General features: G+C 53.4%; 2 protein-coding genes across 2 annotated transcripts in view; one reads left to right on the plus strand and one right to left on the minus strand.

Moving 5' to 3' along the window:
* Positions 1–17,789, plus strand: part of IFT25 (intraflagellar transport 25) — an 85,815-nt gene that overhangs the window by 53,139 nt on the left and 14,887 nt on the right. The window lies entirely within an intron of this gene.
* Positions 174–14,183, minus strand: DIO1 (iodothyronine deiodinase 1). Its single transcript, NM_001099958.1, is given in 4 exon segments — positions 174–371; positions 1,869–2,068; positions 6,802–6,945; positions 13,801–14,183. Coding segments are annotated over 4 exon segments (750 nt in total). The 5' UTR covers positions 14,138–14,183; the 3' UTR covers positions 174–302.

Genomic DNA, 17,789 nt, shown 5'->3' on the forward strand with positions numbered 1-17,789 from the left:
GCAGGCTGGGGACGATGCCATGCCAGGTCTGTGTCCCCATCGTGGGAGCCACATGGTGTTGTGGGGGCTCTAACACTCTGGGCCATGAGCAGCAGCCCAAGGGCCATTCCATTTTCTGATTCCAGCCATCCATCTTGATTGGATGCACTCCCTGGTTGGGAAATGTTTACTTGGAGCAGAAAAATCTGAGCTAGTGATTCAGCCGGGAACACAGTCACAGGCAGAAGCCGGCTGGGTTAAGGGGACAGCCACGCCTTGAGGAGCCCTCCTGTTGGTCGCCTGGAACAGGGGCTCTGTGCACGTTAACTGTGGAGCTCTTCCAGAACAGCACGGACCTCCTCTGGGTTGTAGTTCCAAGGGCCAGACTCACCCTGCAAGAGAAAGGAACCGTGCACTCCCAGATGTCCAATGTGTCAGCAGTGTGTGGGGCTGGCACCGGCCACCAAATCTGTGGGAGTCGACGGTACCGTGTGGTCACCAGCAGAGACAACCACGAGATGGGAAAGATCACCCAGGGAAAGTAAGGTGAGGAGCCCCCACTGGTGGTGGGGAGGCTGGACTGAGAATGAAGCTAGAGGAGGTAAACTGACTTGGAGTTTCAGGAGGGGAAAGAAAGAAGAGGAGCATTTCGACTGCTGTCAGATGTCAGGCGGGCTGGCCTCCGCTGCCTCTGCCATGCCTCTTCCCTGGCTCAGCCCTCTTTATCCCTTCCCTGGGCAGCTGCCACCCCTCCTGTGCCCAGGTCCAGTCCCTGCTACCCTCAGGCTGCTCTTCACCCGGTAGCCTATCATCTTTCTAAAGCAGACATTTCTCTGCTCAAAACCCCTGTATATGGCTCTTCTGTGCCAAACCAGACCCCTGTCATCCAGATGTCCCCAATTCTCTATTCCCCGTCCTCTCTAATCTACCTCTGTGCCCCTACCCACCCTCTTCCCTGTATTTGCAATGATTTTCACTCATTGTGCTCATTTGGCCAACTCCTTCACCTTGAAGGCCCAAGCAATTGCCACACCCTCTGAAAAGCCTGCCCTGCCCCAGGGGTGGGGTGGGGTGGGGGTGGGGGGGGTCAAGAAATCTGCAGCCAGGGCAGCGCAATTTGGACCACAAGGTCAGCAATACTGATTACCTGGTCCTTTCCAGGAAAGGTTTGCAGACCCCTGCCCTGGCATCCTTCAGCACTGGGGATGCCTGCACCACTCTCCCTAGGTCTTCCTGACCATCCCCCACAGGCCGTGAGCAAAGTTAGTGTGGGTGCTTTTAATACATCTTCCAGTTTCCAGCACTTGCACAAAGCCTAACCCAGGACAGGGGCTCAGCACCCACCTTGCCTCGGGCTGTCTGAGGATCGTATCTCAGGAGAGGGAGATCTTGAAGCCCGGCTCCCATGTTTGCAGCTCCTGACTATTTCCCGTGCCCACCCTCCAAGGTGAGGCCTGCCTCCTGGATCAGCACCCGCCAAGCCTCCCACTCCTGCCAGCCCATCCAGGGGATTCCGAATTGAAATCAGAGCCTTGTCTAGTGAGACCTCGGGTACGTCAATTCCCCTCTCAGAGCATCATTTAGAAAATGGAAACACTGCCTTTCTGTCTCAGCTTGAACCAAGCCAGGGCCGGGCCAGTCACCTGGACTCAGGAGGCTGACCCAGTCCAAATGCCTTTTATGGGCACAGTTGCATCTCCCGTGTGCTGGGAACAGCACTCTGATTTTGCAGAAGAGATGGAAGTTCTGTGAGGGGAAAGGACTCCACCGTGGTCAGTGACTGGGCAGTGAGGCAAATGCAGGTATCCCTGACACACAGCCCCGTGCTTGCCCTGGCCCTCCCGGGGCCCCCTTTGGCCTCCCAGGGCCTCCTGTTCCCAGGTTACCACCTTGTAGAGGATCCTGCCCTGCCGGAGGACGTAGAGCCTCTCGGGCAGTGCGGCGTAGAGCTGGCTGCTCTGGTTCTGCATCGTGTCCACCACCACGGGGCACTGGGGACTTCTGGCCAGCAGCAGGCTGGCTGCCCTCAGGCGATCCTGCAGGTTCCGGTGATTCTTGATGTCCACGTTGTTCTTAAAAGCCCAGCCATCTACAAGAGAAAGGCCAGGCCCCGGCCCCACAGGCTTGGCACACACTTCCTACAGACTAAACAACCCCCACTTATAACTCAGAGTGCCAGACAGAGGAGCCCTCGGCCGTGAAGTGGCCCAGTTTCCTGTTGTGCGTGAACAAGCAAGGTCGCACAGGGAGTTACTGACTGATCCGCACTGAAGCCCAGGGCTCCTGACTGCAAGCCTCTGCTCCCCCATGTGAGGTGACCCAGAGCCATGCTTCTGGATGAATCACTCAGGGACCTCATTACAGCAGGATTCTGAGACAGTGCGTCTAGGATGGCACTGACCATACTTTGAGAGGCCAGAGTCTAGAGCAGGGAGTGGGTGGTTAGCCCAGTGATGAGGACACCTGCCTCCCACATGAGAGTGCCTGAGTTTGATGGCAGCCGCGGCTCCTGAGTCCAGCTTCCTGCTAATGCAGGCTCTGGGAGGCAGCAGGGGATGGCGCCCGTACTTGGGTCCCTGCCATCGATGTGGAAGACCCAGAGTGAGTTCCCAGCTCCTGGCTTCCTAACTCCAGCTGTTTTTGCAGGCATTTGGGGAGTAATGGACAGAAGATCTGTCTGTCTCAGACTCCCAAAAATAAGTAAATAAATGGCTGGCGCTGCGGCTCACTAGGCTAATCCTCTACCTAGCAGCGCCGGCACACCGGGTTCTAGTCCTGGTCAGGGCGCTGGATTCTGTCCTGGTTGCCCCTCTTCCAGGCCAGCTCTCTGCTGTGGCCAGGGAGTGCAGTGGAGGATGGCCCAAGTACTTGGGCCCTGCACCCCATGGGAGACCAGGATAAGTACCTGGCTCCTGCCATCAGATCAGCACGGTGCGCCGGCCGCGGCGGCCATTGGAAGGTGAACCAACAGCAAAGGAAGACCTTTCTCTCTGTCTCTCTCTCACTGTCCACTCTGCCTGTCAAAAAAAAAAAAAAAAAAAGTAAATAAAGTAAGAGTCTAGAGCAGTGGCTGTTTAGGTGTTTGGTCCCGGAGGAGCTGTATCAGCTTTTTGCTAATGCAAGTACCCAGACCCCTCACTGGACCAACCAGGAATGGGGCCCAGCAATCTGTTTTACAGCAGACTTCCAGATGATTTTGCCGCACACTAAAGTTTAGGAACTAGTGCTCACCACAGTGCTCTCTCCAAAAAGGGTATCTGACCAAGTCACTTCCAGTTTAGCTCTATCTGGAGCTCCCTCTTGCCTTGGGGTAAATCCCAACTCCTTCATGGGGTCCCCAGGCTCTTGGTGACCTGGCTCCTGTACCCTCTTGGCAGCCGTCCCCCCAGCTCTATGCTGCAGGCGGGTGGATGGAGTCCTTGGCTCACCCCTCCTCAAGCTATCATATGCGTCTGTCTACTTCATCCAAGCAGCCGGCTCCCCCACCATGTGAGCTGATTGATTTGGGTACCAGGACTTCTGCTACTACAGCTGATGTTGCATTCGCTCTACTGACAGTCGCAAGCCACTCAGGGCAGGCTCATAGCCAAGTGCAGCTGCTAACCTGGAAATGACCCTTGTTTTATCTCCACCTAAGCGGCCTTCCTGTCTCCTAATGACACATCTTCCAACCCATTACTCCCACCTGTCCTTTAGAGACTCACAATAGTGGGCCCCTAAATTGGAAGAGAAATATCAACTGCCAATGGCCTTGCCCATTTACTTGCTCCATTGCTGGGGACCCCAGAACCAGATGATGTAACCACAGGCTCTCTGGGAAGTCAGGTGGCCTGTCTAGAACCAGAGGCTTCTGTGGCCAGGTGAGGTATCTCAGTGTGCCGATAGGTTGGCTCCACCTCCTCCGTGCTTCCGCAGTGTCTTACTCAGAAGCCTTCCCCTAGCAAAACCAGCTCTCCAGAGAAATCCACACCAAGATACAAATGCCTGGCCAAAGTGCTATTACTTAGCCTCAAACTTGCTGATGACAAATAACACCAGCTTGCATTCGTGGCATGTTGAGGCAGCCCTGCCCTCCCGACAGCTCCCTGGAGCAACACAGCAGCCTCCAGGTTGTCATTAACTATTGTTGAATGGTGGTTCTGTGAGGAAGGTGTCGTCATCCCATTTTATTGCTTCAAAAACAGGCACAGAAAGGGGGTTTGCAGGTGCATGTGGCCAGCACCTGCGGCACTAGGACTTACACCCAGGTGTGGGGCTGCGAAATCTGCAAGCTTCCTACCATGGCTCATGTCTGCCTATATTCTACCTGGACAAACACGTGGTGTGTGAAGAGGAAACCGGCTGATTTAGGCCACAGCCCTCAGCCCTGCTGGGACTGGTGGAACTGGCTCTGTGCACTTGACTTCTGAAGGTCAGGCCATACCTAATTCTGTCTGATGGACAAAAACACAGACCCTGGGGCGGGAGCTAGGGAGGGGAAGATACAGGGTGCAGGTGTCCCAGGCAGCACCTCAACTGCTACACCAAATGCCTGGCCCCCATGCTTTTAACATTTTAAGTGTCCTGAAGTCTTTGTGAGGCCAGAAGCTGAGAGTGGAATGAATACAGTATGAAGTTGAAAGCAGTTGTGGGAGCCGGCGCTATGGTGTAGCAGGTAAAGCTGCTGCCTTATGCAGCATCCCATATGTGCACCGATTTGGGTCCTGGCTGCTCCACTTCTGATCCAGCTTTCTGCTGTGGTCTAGGAAAGCAGTAGAATAAGACCTAAGTCCTTGGGCCCATGTACCCACATGGGAGACCTGGAAGAAGCTCCTGGCTCCTGGCTTCAGATTGGCACAGCTCCAGCTGTTGTGGCCAACTGGGGAGTGAACCAGCAGATGGAAGACCTCTCTCTCTGTCTCTCTCTGCCTCTGCTTCTGTGTAACTCTGACTTTTAAATAAATAAATAAATAAATCTTAAAAAGAGCAGTTGTAAAACCATTATGTGCATATACACTAAGAGGCCCTGGGGTGTGCATTTCATCAGGCAACCCAGATGTGATACCAGGGATCTGGGGATCACGCTGGGAAGAGCACTACGATGCCAGCTTGGGTGAGAAGTTAACCCAGAGCAACCTTGCTCTCAAATGCACAAACCAGCAAGGCTAACGCTGGCCTCACCGATCACTCCATCACTCAACTCCTCCAGAGCTCTGACTTCATGACATGGACTCTGCCAGGTGCTGGGTGACACGGACCAATCAGACAGCATCTCTCCCATCAGACACATGAGCCTTCTGGCCTGCTTCAACCCCTGGCTCTGAGACTTGCACCCAAATCATGGGTTTGTCCCTTTGAAGGGATTTTGCTGGCTTTCTTATCTCCAGCAATCTAAGTCTGGGAGTTGAGAGTGTGTCTGACCATTTTGCACAGTTTAAAGAGCTTGAGGTCGATGGTCCACAGGGGACACGGCTGCTCACTGTTAGGAAGGGCTGTCCAGGAGAGGAACAAGATTTCCTGGGAAGTAATGAAGGCAGGAGACCACTTGCTGTGGCTGCAGAAAGGGCTACCAGCCCAGGGGAGAGTTGGCCTAGAGAGTGGTTCTCAAAGGGTGGGCCCAGCCCAGCAGCCCAGCAGCCCCAGCCTCGCTGGAACTCGTGAGAAATGCACATTCTCAGGCCCTCATCCCAGGTCTGCCCACCCCAGGGGTGGCCTGGATGTCTCTTCCTTCCTTCCTTCCTCTCTCTTTCTTTCTTTCTTTCTTTCTTTCTTTCTTTCTTTCTTTCTTTCTTTCTTTCTTTCTTTCTTATGATTTATTTGTTTATTTGAAGGCAGAGTTACAGAGAGGCAGAGGCAGCGAGAGAGAGAGAGAGAGAGAGAGAGAGAGAAAGAGGTCTTCCATTTGCTGGTTCACTTCCCAGATGGCCACAACAGCTGGAGCTGTGCTGATCTGAAGCCAGGAGCCAGGAGCTTCTTCCAGGTCTTCCATGTAGGTACAGAGGCCCAAGGATTTGGGCCATCCTCTGTTGCCTTCCCATGCCATAGCAGAGAGCTGGATTGGAAGTGGAGCAGCCGGCACTGGAACTGCCACCCATATAAGATGCCGGCACTGAAAGCAGCAGCTTTACCAGCTGAGCCGCAGCGCCGGCCCCACCGGTTGCTTCTGATACTCACCAAGGTTCAGGAGCTGTCAACTGGGGATGAACTGTAAAAAAAGCCCCTGGGGTTTTTTTTGGTTTTTTGTTTTGTTTTAAGTTTTGACTTTTAGTTTAAATTTAAATTGTATTCATTTTATTTGAAAGGCAGAAAGACAGATAAAGACAGAGAGAGAGAGAGAGATCTTCCATCCTATGGTTCACTCCCCAAATGCCCACTTCAGCCATTGCTGGGCCAGGCTAATGCCAGCAGCTTAAACTCCATCCAGGTCTCCCACTTGGGTAATAGGGACCCAAATACTTGAGCTGTCACCTGCCACAGCTGTCCCAAGAGATGACTTTATGTGTGCTCCAAACGCACGGCCCCATAATGTCCCTGTAAGTCTTAGGCTGCATCTTACAGACAGCTGGACCAGCACTGTGACATTTTACGTCTGTATTCCCTCTAAAGTGCTCAGGTCCCTTCCTTGCCCTGGAGTTCCCATTCAGGAGGTGAGAGCTGTCTCCCGGCCAGGCCTTGCTCCCTGGGCTGCTACTGTGACCAGCTTGAAAGCGCCTGCGGGGTGAAGCTAGGCCCCGGGAGATGGTGAGCGCTCAATGGAGAGTCCTCTTTCCCTTCCTCCTCTCTATGAGCTGGTGATGGGCTGGGGTGGGGGGAGGAGCAAGGAGGGAGAGGCAGGGTCTGTACCAGATGCGTGTGCCTCTTCGATGTAAATGATGAGAAAGTCTGCTATGGAACTGAAGTCTTGGATAAGTCTCTTGAATTGGTCAAATTTGGAAAGAAATGAAGGTCAGGTGCAGCTGCCAAAATTCAGCACGAGGGGCCTGTTACCTAGAATAGAAACAGAACCCTCGTAAACCAAAAAGTCCACACACTGCATTTACTTCTGTTACCCTTACTGTACCTTCAGGTGGGTCCTGGGCACAGTAGAGGGTGGGGTGCAGAAGCCCAGAGAGTGCAACTTAGCTGAAGTCAGAGCCGATTTACTGCTCTCTACAGTGGGGGATTTGGGTTAGGTGGTCTCAGGGGACCACCTGCAGCCACTGTGCGGTAGTTAAAATCACGGCAATTCACGGATGAAGAAACTGAGTCTTATAGATTTGCTCTAGGTCACACTGCAGGCAATGCTGGAGGTAAAATGCACACCCTGGCTTCCGGACTCTCAGTTCAGTGCTCTTTCCATCTATAGAACCTCAATGTCCTGGTTCACAAGTCGATGTCATCATTATGATGATGATCATCAGTCATCATCATCATCTGGATTGTATAGAGCTGTCATGGGGATTAAACATCCCACCACGGGCTCAGAATCAGGGCTTGGCCTGCCACTGCTGCAGGTGCCCCTCCCTCAGCTCCATCTCCTCCCTCCGCCAGGATGGGGCTCCACAAAGGGAGTGGAAGGTGGGGGCAGGACCTGCCACGTAATCTGTTGAGCCTGCTGAGGGACACAAACACAGGCTCCTTGTTTCAACAGTGAGGGGAACACCATGAAACCTATTAGAATAGAAAGGTCTTTCGTAACTTCCGTGGCCTCTTTACCCGGCATGGTGCTCTCTACTTGCCATGCAATGTCCCACTCTCCTGGGCATGGGGATATTCGCAGGATGGGTGCAAACACTCCCAGTCACTCAGCACCCCTGCAGCTCAGTGGGCCCCTGCACCTGCCTGTGGCCACCAGCTTCCCATCCCTACAGCCCCCAGACCAATGTACTATGCCCCACCAGGAGCACAAAGTCGAGCCAGATGTTTGCCCTTCCCACCTGGCTACCAGCCCAAGCTCAGCAGATGGCACCCTCCATGCAGAGACATGCAGGCACCTCGGGGGAGGCTTCTCCCTGCAGCCACTCCAGTCACCTGGTGAATTTCCCTGTCCATGGCCCAAGGGTGAGGACAGCCCCTCCAGGCTTGCCGCTAGATGCTGGTGGTTCCCTCACCTGACCTGGGCCTTCCCCAGACAGCATCCAAGCCCTCTTAGGGACCAGAAGGTGACCTCAGTCACTGGGTGAGAGCAAGAAGAGGATGCACCCTGGGGATGGACAAGTGGGCCTTGGAGCACACGTCCAGGAGAGGCAGGGGGCAGGAAATGGAAGGCAGGACCCTGTGCGAGCCCGAGGCCCTGGGCAGGCTCCATTGTCACACTGGGATTCATGTTTGGAGATTAAATGACTAAGAATTTCAAGACAGCCATTTCTGAGCATCAAACCCCAAGCACAAGGCCCTTCTGAGTGTGAGGCCCTGTGTGATTCACTGGTCCCATGCCCATGGAGGCCATGTGGGTGGGAGCCCTCTCTAACTCCCCCAGCTGTGGTGGGAGGTGATTGTGGGGATCTGCGGTATCCTGTGGTTTCTTAGAGCCAGAGCTGGCACTGCTGACCCCTCACCACGCTTGTATTGGCACATGACTGACCTGTCACATGTGACCTGGCTTGTTTTAAGTGTCCACATCCCCTCAGGCTACAGATTGCCCCTTGAGGTCAGGGGCTGTCCCTGGTTTACCCTTGCGTCCCCATTGCCAGGGACATGTTCACTCTGTCCACAAACAGGCACGCTGTGCAGGGCTGCCTGCCACATACGGGGCATTTGGCAGAGAGCGAGGCCAGCGGGTCTCTGCCTGCATGCAGTTTGAGGTCTGTTCGACAGGGATCTGGACAAAAAGCCATAAACACATCCATGAAGTCACTTCGGATGGTGTTGTTATGAAAGACACTGTAAAGGAATGACCTACTTCGGATAGCTGGATCGGGGAGGCCTCTGAGGAGCTGAGGAGAGAACGATAAGGAAGATCCAGCCCTGGGCAAAGGGAGAGGGCATTCCAGGCAAAGAGAGTCCACGTACAAAGTCCCCCAGGAGGCCCAGCGCTTAGTTTGTGCAATGCCCCACAAGACTGTTGGCTGGAACCAGGCAGAGGGGGCTGGTGAGAGGGAGAAGTAGTTGGAGAGGGAGGCATGGGCCAGAGCAGGCAGGCTCTCCTCGGCCTTGCTAAAGAACCTGGATTTCAGTCTAGGAACAATGGGAGATATGAACCAGGGTTGTGCATATTGATGCAATGTTGATAGTGTGGCTCCTGACCGTCCTTCCTACTTGAATCCCCTGTTTTGTGCACTATTGATGGAAAAGTGTGCCCAGCCTGGGTCAATGGCAGACCAAGCATCCAAGGCACAGGCTGTGAGCCCAGAGGGGCTGGGTAGTCCCTCCACCTAGATCTTTGAGCCCGGAATGTTTGAGAGGGCGGACTTCCTTCTCTGCCCAGTAAGGGATAGTGATGAGTTCTCACGGCAACCAGTGACAGCAGGATCCAGGCCCAACTGTTGATGCTAAGACGGTCTCAGCCTAGGGTTTCAACTGCTGTTGCCTCTGGGGAGCCCCCCAACATCTCTCCAGTATGTTCCTTTGAGGAAGCATGTGACAAGAAAACCAGAGTGAGTCCCTGTTGCTTGCTAACCAGAACTCTAACTGCTACAACAGGGTTGAGTAGTGATCACTCTGGCTGCCCTAGGGAGAAAGAATGGAGAGTGAGGATGGAAATGGAGGAGAAGCTGGTCAGGAGTACTGGAGGAGTTCCCATGAGAGATGTGGAAGCCTGGGCTGGCGTGTGGAGAAGGTGGGATTTCAGGGCTGGCAGGCAAACAGGGGACTTGCTTGTCACTTATTTATGTATTGCCTTGTTCTGCAAAGGACTTGAAGCAGCTTATACATATAATAAAATATATCATGGAACAAACACCACCACCACCAAATTGTGCCCCTGGGGGCTGCACAGAAGTGAACAAGAGGAGAAAATGGCCCGCGAAGAAAGGCCAAAGGTCCTGAGCTGCCTGTTGGAGCTCCCGATGGCCAAGTACTAGGAGAAGCAGCTCTGTAGCCCTCCCTGTCAGCCTGCAGCCCGAGGCGTGTGGGCTGGCCGTCTGCGCCTCCAACGCCTGCCTTGTCCTTGGCTCCCAGGTGTTTTCATAGGAGGCCCCAGGAGGCCTTGAGTGGGCCTCTGGGCCTCTGCTTGGTCACATGATGGTTTCTGAGCCACGTGACAGGGAGGCCCAGGCCCCAGGGGAGGCTCAGACGTCAGCCGTGGCCAAGTAGCTGAACCACTCGTCCGATGAAATCTCAACAAATTTAGGATCAGAACCAGCTCTAAATATCAGCTGTCAGGAATTTTGGTTTCAATTGGGAAAGCAATGTGGAACACTCACTGGATAGCCACCACCACCACCCCCCACACCATCCCAGACGGGACAGCACCATGTGTTTAATTATTTATAGCGTGGCTGGGGATAGTGAGCAATACTGAGGGCAAAGTTTGCACTTATTTCCTGCTGTCCTGGTAGCAGAGAGAGGAAGGACAGGTGCAAGGGGCCAGACCCTGCCTGAGTGCACAGGCCACAGGATGTCGGGCAAGGACTGCCAAGGCCACTCCTTTGTTCTAGAGCCAGACTTGGACTCACCCCTCGTGACCCCAGGCAAATAAGGTGAGCCCCACAGCAGGCTCCCTCCGTTGAGAAATCCCATTTGTAGCTGCTGGATGGTGCTTTGTAAGGACAATTGGAACGATGATAGGAGATTTTAAACAGGAGCTGAAATAAAACTGGTTTCAGATGAACTCTCAGGTACCTGGAACTGGTGTTGTGCTTTGTGTGTATGTGTGTGTGTGTGTGTGTGTGTTGTGCATGTGCATGGATAGGCAGAGGGAAGACGATGGGGGATCTCTCTGAGCCCCTGATGTCTTTTGCAATAACAGAAAGTACACCAGCTGAGAGTCAGAAGGCTCAAGTTCAAGTTCTGGCTCCCCTGTGAAATCAGGCTGACACTGAACAAGCCATTTACATCTCTGGGCCTTTGCATCTGAAAAATGAAAGAATCCCTTGAAATTTGCTGGAAGGGATCTTGCGGGACTGCCAACAGGTGGCTCTAACATGAGCTCAGAGTTTATACTCAAAGCACGCAATGGAGGGGGCTTCTGAGGCCATTACAGGGGTCTTCCTAGGAAGAGGAACTGAGCGGGTTAACCGTGTAAACCATCCCAGAACTCACTGGCATCCCCGGGAAAATGTCCACTGCAGATCAGACACAAAAGGCCCCCAAGCTCTGGTCCTTGTTGGTGTCTCCAGCCCCATGTTTCACCCCCTTTACCTCCTGCACCCCACTTCTGCCCAGGGAACCATGTTCCCCAGACCTCTGCTCCTCCCCCTCCTCCCGTCTTGCCCCCAATCCCCTCTCCCTCACTTACCCCAAGACTTCATGGTCCCCAGACAGCTCACCACACTGCCTCCCAGGGAGCCTCCTTGGGCCACCCCCTCACCCCAGAGCCCTGTGCTCCTCACTTCGGCTGCCCCATCCATCTCCCTGTGCTATGGAGGTCTTCCAGGGCAGAGGCCAGCCGTGTGTACTGCGGTGTCGCCGACCCCTCTTACTTCAGGGGACTCCAGGTCAACGTGCTGCAAGTCAACTCTGCTTTATAAATACAGGGGTGGCTTAGCCTGTCAGGGTCCCCCCTCACCATTTTTCAGTCTCAGCGGTGGCAGCAGGAAGCAGAGACAAACTGGACACTCTTTCATATAAACATCTGCAGGCCTGCTGCACGGGGACAGTTGCATGATGCAAGGAGATTCTGTGAATTGGCCCTGAGGTAAACGGGCTTTCAGGGAGCTGATCTGTAAATGGCTGACAGGCAGCAAACTGGCCCGGGTCCCTCCTGGGGCGTGGGTGGCACGTGGTGAACACGCAACACGGGTTACATGGTGTCCTCATTGCTCTCGCTCTCCATGACTGTGTGTAAAGGCATTTGTGCACCGTACTTCAAAACCATTAATGAACAATAACAAAAAAGAAACTCTTGGCCTTCTCTCTGCTTGAAACACTTCCCTAGTCCTGTCTCGAGCTACCAGAATCTTACTCATCCTTCAAGGCTGGGTTCCAGGGCCACCTCCTCCAGGAAACCTTCCAAGTCCTGCATGCAAAAGCCATGTCATGATAGCCTTCCCCCCTCACAGGACAGTAAGGATTTCCTCTGTTCTGCACCCAGCCAAGGCACAGGCTCAGCCCCAGCTTGGAGTCCCTGCCCCAACGCTGAGGCCTGGCACACAGTGGGTGCTGCCGAGTGTTGACTGGAGAGCACTGAGGACGCAAGGCAAGGAGGCCTGATGCTGGGTCAGACGCGGTCGCTCTCCGCCTCTGTTACCTTGACCTCGTAGCTCTCCCCATTTCACCTCTAAAGCCAGGGCTGCGGACGCGGGGAAGGTGGATTAGGTCAGCGTTTCCCAAAGGGTGTCCTTCGGAATCAGCATAACGATCGTGGGCGCTTTCCCAGGTGCAGAATGGTGTGCTTGCGTGTGTGTGTGTGTGTGTGTGTATGCGCACATGTGTGTGGAAAACAAGTCAGTGCTGTGTTAAATAAAGATCGTCCCAAGTGTTGTGTTTGCTTGTGAGTGTCAGGACCTCGCCCAGCCTCTTCTGTGCTCCTGTGCCCCGGGAACCTGCGGGAGGACTCAGGCTGCAGTGGTTCCCAAACAACCTGCACAAGGGAACTGTGCACAGCCAAGCTGGTCTGTGGCACATGGGTCCCAGAGGACATGCTTTGAGAAACACCACATCAGCCAACTACGCCACGGGTTTCTCTGCACCACTTGCTGTGTCTAGGCCCTGAGCTAAGCGTGCTGAACAAGTCAGAGGTTAAGTCAGGCCACAGGCCCTCTCTTGAGGCTCCACACTGGGCATTTAGGGAGCCCAATGCAGGCTAGGAGAAAGCAGTGTCTGCAGGGAGGTATAGGTGGAGTCATGTGTCCAGCAGAGAGAGTTGGCTGAACTGTGGGATCCATGGTGGCTTCACGGAGGAGGAGGCATGCAGGGAAGGGGATATAGACTGTCCAGGTGGAGGAGAAGGGCATTCCAGACCAGCCAACAATATCAGCAAAGGCAAAGGCACCAGGAGTGCCCATCAGGAGTGGACAAAGCCCATCTTGTCACCCAGAGGAAGTGAGTATGAGAGGAGGCTTGGAGGGAAAATGGGAAGAAGAGCTGCACCTGGCCAGGGGCACGTCGCCCGCAAGGCTGAGCCTGGTGCCCTTCCTGAAGCTGAATGACTGGGACGTGCACAGAGACAAGCAATCTGGCAGCTGTTCCTAAGTTGGGTGACAGAGGGCGAGACGGGGAGAGGGAAGTCTTGGCAGGAAGAGAAGCTAAAAGGACAAGAGAGAGAGAAGAGCAATCGGAGAGGTTTAAGAGCCAAACAGATGGAGCTGGCTCGCCTGGACACAAGGGCTGAGGCGGGGCCATTCTTCAGCAAGCACTGATTGAGTCTTTGCCCCAGCAGCAGGCCCGGCCACAACAATGGGTCTGGGTGATGGCTTCTGCTGCACGAGTTTGTGTGCCAGTGAGGGCAGCAGCCACACATGATTACAGACCACGACAGGTGTCATAAAGAGAGGAGCCTGAAGGGTGGAGAGGATACGGCCACAGAGCAGCCCAGGCTGAACAGGCTGCAGGCTGAAAGGCACGGCTTGGGATCCCAGTGGCAAGGGAGGTAGGATGGCACTCAGGCAAAGAGAAGTCAAGGAGGATTCCTAGTTTGTTTAAGTGGGAAGAGGCCTAGTAGCCCCCAAGGAGGAGCAGGAGGAGCAGAAGAGTTCAGAACTTGCCTCCCCCCACCTCCCTCCACTTCTGCTGCTGCAAGCGCCCCTCCCACCCCCTCCTGACCTCGCATGAAGTCCCAGATGCTGCACTGCTGTCCCGAGAGGCGGACGACGGAGCAGTTTGGGGCCAGACCTCCTGGCTCAGTGGCATCCTCCAGTCGCTGCCAACGAACCTTCAGGACGAACCAGAAATACTGGGTGCTGAAGAAGGTGGGAATCCAGCTGTCCTGGGCGAAGTTGGGGTTCTGGGCTATCCCGGTCTTCTGGCCCATGGCCAGGATGTTCTGCTTAACTCTCTCCGGAAATAGTGTCATCAGCACTTTGCCCACGGCCACCTCCACGGCCACCTGCACGAGCACCCAGAGCCTCTTCAGCCACAGCCCTGGCCGGGGCAGCCCCATCTCGGCCCAGCTGGAGCTGCCTCTGAGGCCGGCAGGCAGACAGGCTGCAGCCAGGAGACACTGGGTGGAGCTGAGCAAAGGTGCAGGGTGGGAGCAGCCAACCCTGGGCAGGAGGAAAGTGCCAGGACGCAAAGTGTTTGCCTTGCTGTCAATAACGTGGAAAGTTCCAAGCCAGGTGCACAGGGGTCTGTTCTAACCCGTGCCCTTTCAGGTTCTTTGCCTTAGCTGTTCAGAGAATCTTGGATTGGAAGACTCCAAATCCTAGATTCTCCCTCTGATGAATTTTTATAGACAAGCACTTCAGATCACACTTAAAGAGACCCTCTTAAAAGATTGATTGCAGGCAAATAGCTTCAAGTGGTAACTATTCTCTTAATAAGATAAATTGTTCTTTTCCTAATGAAAGATGTTTTCCCACTCAGAACTTCCAGCTGGGGGCTGAAGATTTCCTTTTAAAAGATGTATTGTGTTTCTTTGAAAGGCAGAGTTATGGGACAGTGTTGTGGTATAGTGCATAAAGCTGCCACATATCAGGTGGGCACTGGTTTGTGTCCTGGCTGCTCTGCTTCTGACCCAGCTCCAGGCTGATGCACCTGGGAAAGCAGCAGAAGATGGCCCTGTACCACATGGGAGACCTGGATGAAGCTCCTGGCTCCTGGCTCCTGGCTTTGGCCTGGTCCAGTCCTGGTTTTTGTGGCCATTTGGGGAGTAAACCAGTGGATGAGATATTTCTCTCTCTCTCTCCCCGCCCCCTCTGTAACTATTTCAGTAAATAAATAAATCTTTAAAAAAATAGAAAGAGAGCAGAGTTACAGAGAGGGAGAGAGAGACAGACAGACAGATCTTCTGTCCACTGGTTCACTCCCCCAGATAGCTAGACACAGAGCAGCCAGGTCTCAAACTGGCACTCATATGAGATGCTGGCATTGCAGGCTGTGGCTTAACCCAGTATACCACAATGCTGCACCCAGGGGTTGAGTATTTCTGGAGGTAGAGTCCTCCCTAGAGGGTATGGATTTGGAACTTCCCAGGGAGAGCAGAACTGAGGACATCCCCAAGGAAGTTAGTGGCCTGCAACTCCCCCTAGCACTGGGCACTCTCCTTGCTCCCTGAGAAGCCATGGTCTAGTGCGGGGAACAGCTAAGTAAATAGGAAACTGCCATTTAAGACATTATGAACAGAGATGGAGGGTGCATGGGGCTCACAGGAGCCTGGAGAAGAGGCAGCTGGCTCTGTTTAGAGCAGTCTAGAGGACTGTGCCAGGGAAGCGATGTCTCTGCTGAAGCCAGATGGACAGCAAGCAGCAACCAGGCAGTGAGGAGGGCCCTGCTGGCCAAAGGCCTAGGCGCCACAGAGAGAGCACGGCTTGTGGGAGCATCTGAAAGACAAATCGCCGGGGCCAGAGTGATGACATACTGTTTAAGCCACCTCCTGCAACACTGGCATGCTATGTAAGTGCTGGTTCATGTCCCAGCTGTTCCGCTTCCTATCCAGCTCCCTGCTAATGGCCTAGGAAAAGCAGTGGAAGATGGCCCAAGTGTTTGAGGCCCCATACCCACGTGGGTGAACTGGAACAAGCTCTCGGGTTCTAGCCATGGCTGATGTAGCCATCTAGGAAGTGAACCAGTGGATGGAAAATCTCTCTCTCTCTCTCTGTCTCTGTAACTCTTTCAAATAAATAAATAAATCTAAAAAAAAAAAAGATCATAGATGCTCAGAACTGGAAAATGTTCCAATACATCTAAAATCACTTTCTTTTTTAATTATTTATTTGGGGGGGGGGGGGAGAGTGAGTGAGAGAGAGAGAGAGAGAGAGAGAGAGAGAGAAATATCTCCCATCTGCTGGTTTACTCCCAGAATGGCCACAATAGCCAGGACTGGGCCAGGCCTAAGTCAGGAGCTTAGAACTCCATCCAGGTCTCTCACATGGGGGCAGGGGCCCAAGTGCCATCTTCAGCTGTTTTCCCAGGCACATTAGCAGGGAGCTGGATTGGAGGTGGAGCAGCCGGGACTTGAACCAGTGCACATATGGGGATGCCGGCACTGCAGGCAGTGGCTTAACCTGCTAAGCCACAACATGGGCCCCAATTTTCTTTCTCTTTTATTGGGAAAACAGAAGCCTAAAGAGGGGGAAGGGACGTGAGTTAAGCCAGCTTTGGAATTCAGTCTTCTCTCCGGGGTTGTAAGTTCACAAAGCTTTGAGCTTCTCCCTCCCGAGGCATCTCCATACCTGCACAGTCCCTGGGTGTCTGTGAGGGCAGAGAGGGAGGGCAGGACGACACCTGCCAAAGGGGTCAGCCTCAGCCGCGGCGTCCTGCAGCCTCTGCTGTGTTCACTTCAGGAAGACACGAGGTGCTGCTTCTGAGCGTGCTGCTGCGAAGGCCACAGGCTGCGCCCACGAAGCACAGCACCTGCCCCTCCGGCAGTTGCACCCCTGCCAGGGGCCGAGCTCACGGCAGATCCTGGTGAACTACTCCAGCCCTGAGACTGCCAGGGGTTTCGTGTTTTTAGAGCACATTTAGGTTCACAGCACAATCGAGCACTGAGTGGAGGGCCACCCCCTGCCAACACCCTGCACTAAGCTGGCACCCTTGTCACAGTAGATGAGCCCACACCTGAGGCCTGTTGTCTACATCAGGGTTCACTCTCGGTGTTAGACACTCCATGGATTTGGAAACATATATGCAAGCAGAAAAGCTCATGGAAAAAGGGAATTAAAAGGATAAGTGTGTTTTGTTGCAAAAGTGTTTTTAAAAGCCATGTACTTTATAATACACACTTTTATGAACTTTTTGAAGATATTGCATATACATGGATCCCAAAATTTCTTTGCACTAAAATAAATATCTCTAAAAAACAAAGATTTATTTATTTGTTCAAAATTCAGAGTGACAGAGGAAGAGAGATCGTTTATTTACTGATTCACTCCCCAAATGGCCACAACAGCTGAGGTCAGGAGCTAAGAACTCCATCCGGGTCTCCTCCCTGGGTGCAGGGACTCAAGTACTTAAGCCAGTATCTGTTGCTTCCCAGGATTGTAGCGGAGTAGCTGAGACTCGAACTGGCACTCTAATATGGGATGCAGATGTTGTAAGCAGTAGCATAACCTGCTGCTCCACTACGCCCATCCCAAAATAAACATATCTCTAATTCCATCTTCCACAAGCTTTTTGAAGTTGCTCGGTTAACGAGATGTATCCATCATTACAGCATCATTCAGAAAGAAGTTTCACTGTCCCAAAAATCCTCTGTGCTCCACCTACACATTCCTCTCCCAAACCTGGATACCCTAGATTTTTAAATATCTCCATAGTTTTGCCTTTCCCAGGGTGTGGCAAGCAGGACTCACATGGTGTGCAACCTTTTCTGATTGGCTTCTTTCCCCTCGTAATATGCCTTAAAGTTTCCTCCACGTCTTTTTCTGGCTTGGGAGCTCATTGCTTTCTCTTGCTCAGTAGTATTTCATTATCCATTCACCTGCTGGGGGACATCCTGATTGCTCCCCAGTTTTGACAGCTGTGAACAAATCTGCTCTAAACATCTGTGTGCAGGTTTTTGTGTAGATTGCACACAATTGCTGGATCGTATAGTAAGAATATGTTTAGTTTTGGAAGACCCTGCCACACTGTCTTCCCAAGTTTGCATTCCTACC

This window comes from Oryctolagus cuniculus, chromosome 7 (assembly GCF_051225735.1).
Source record: "Oryctolagus cuniculus isolate XC-2025 breed Fujian yellow rabbit chromosome 7, ASM5122573v1, whole genome shotgun sequence".
Lineage (NCBI taxonomy): Eukaryota > Metazoa > Chordata > Mammalia > Lagomorpha > Leporidae > Oryctolagus > Oryctolagus cuniculus.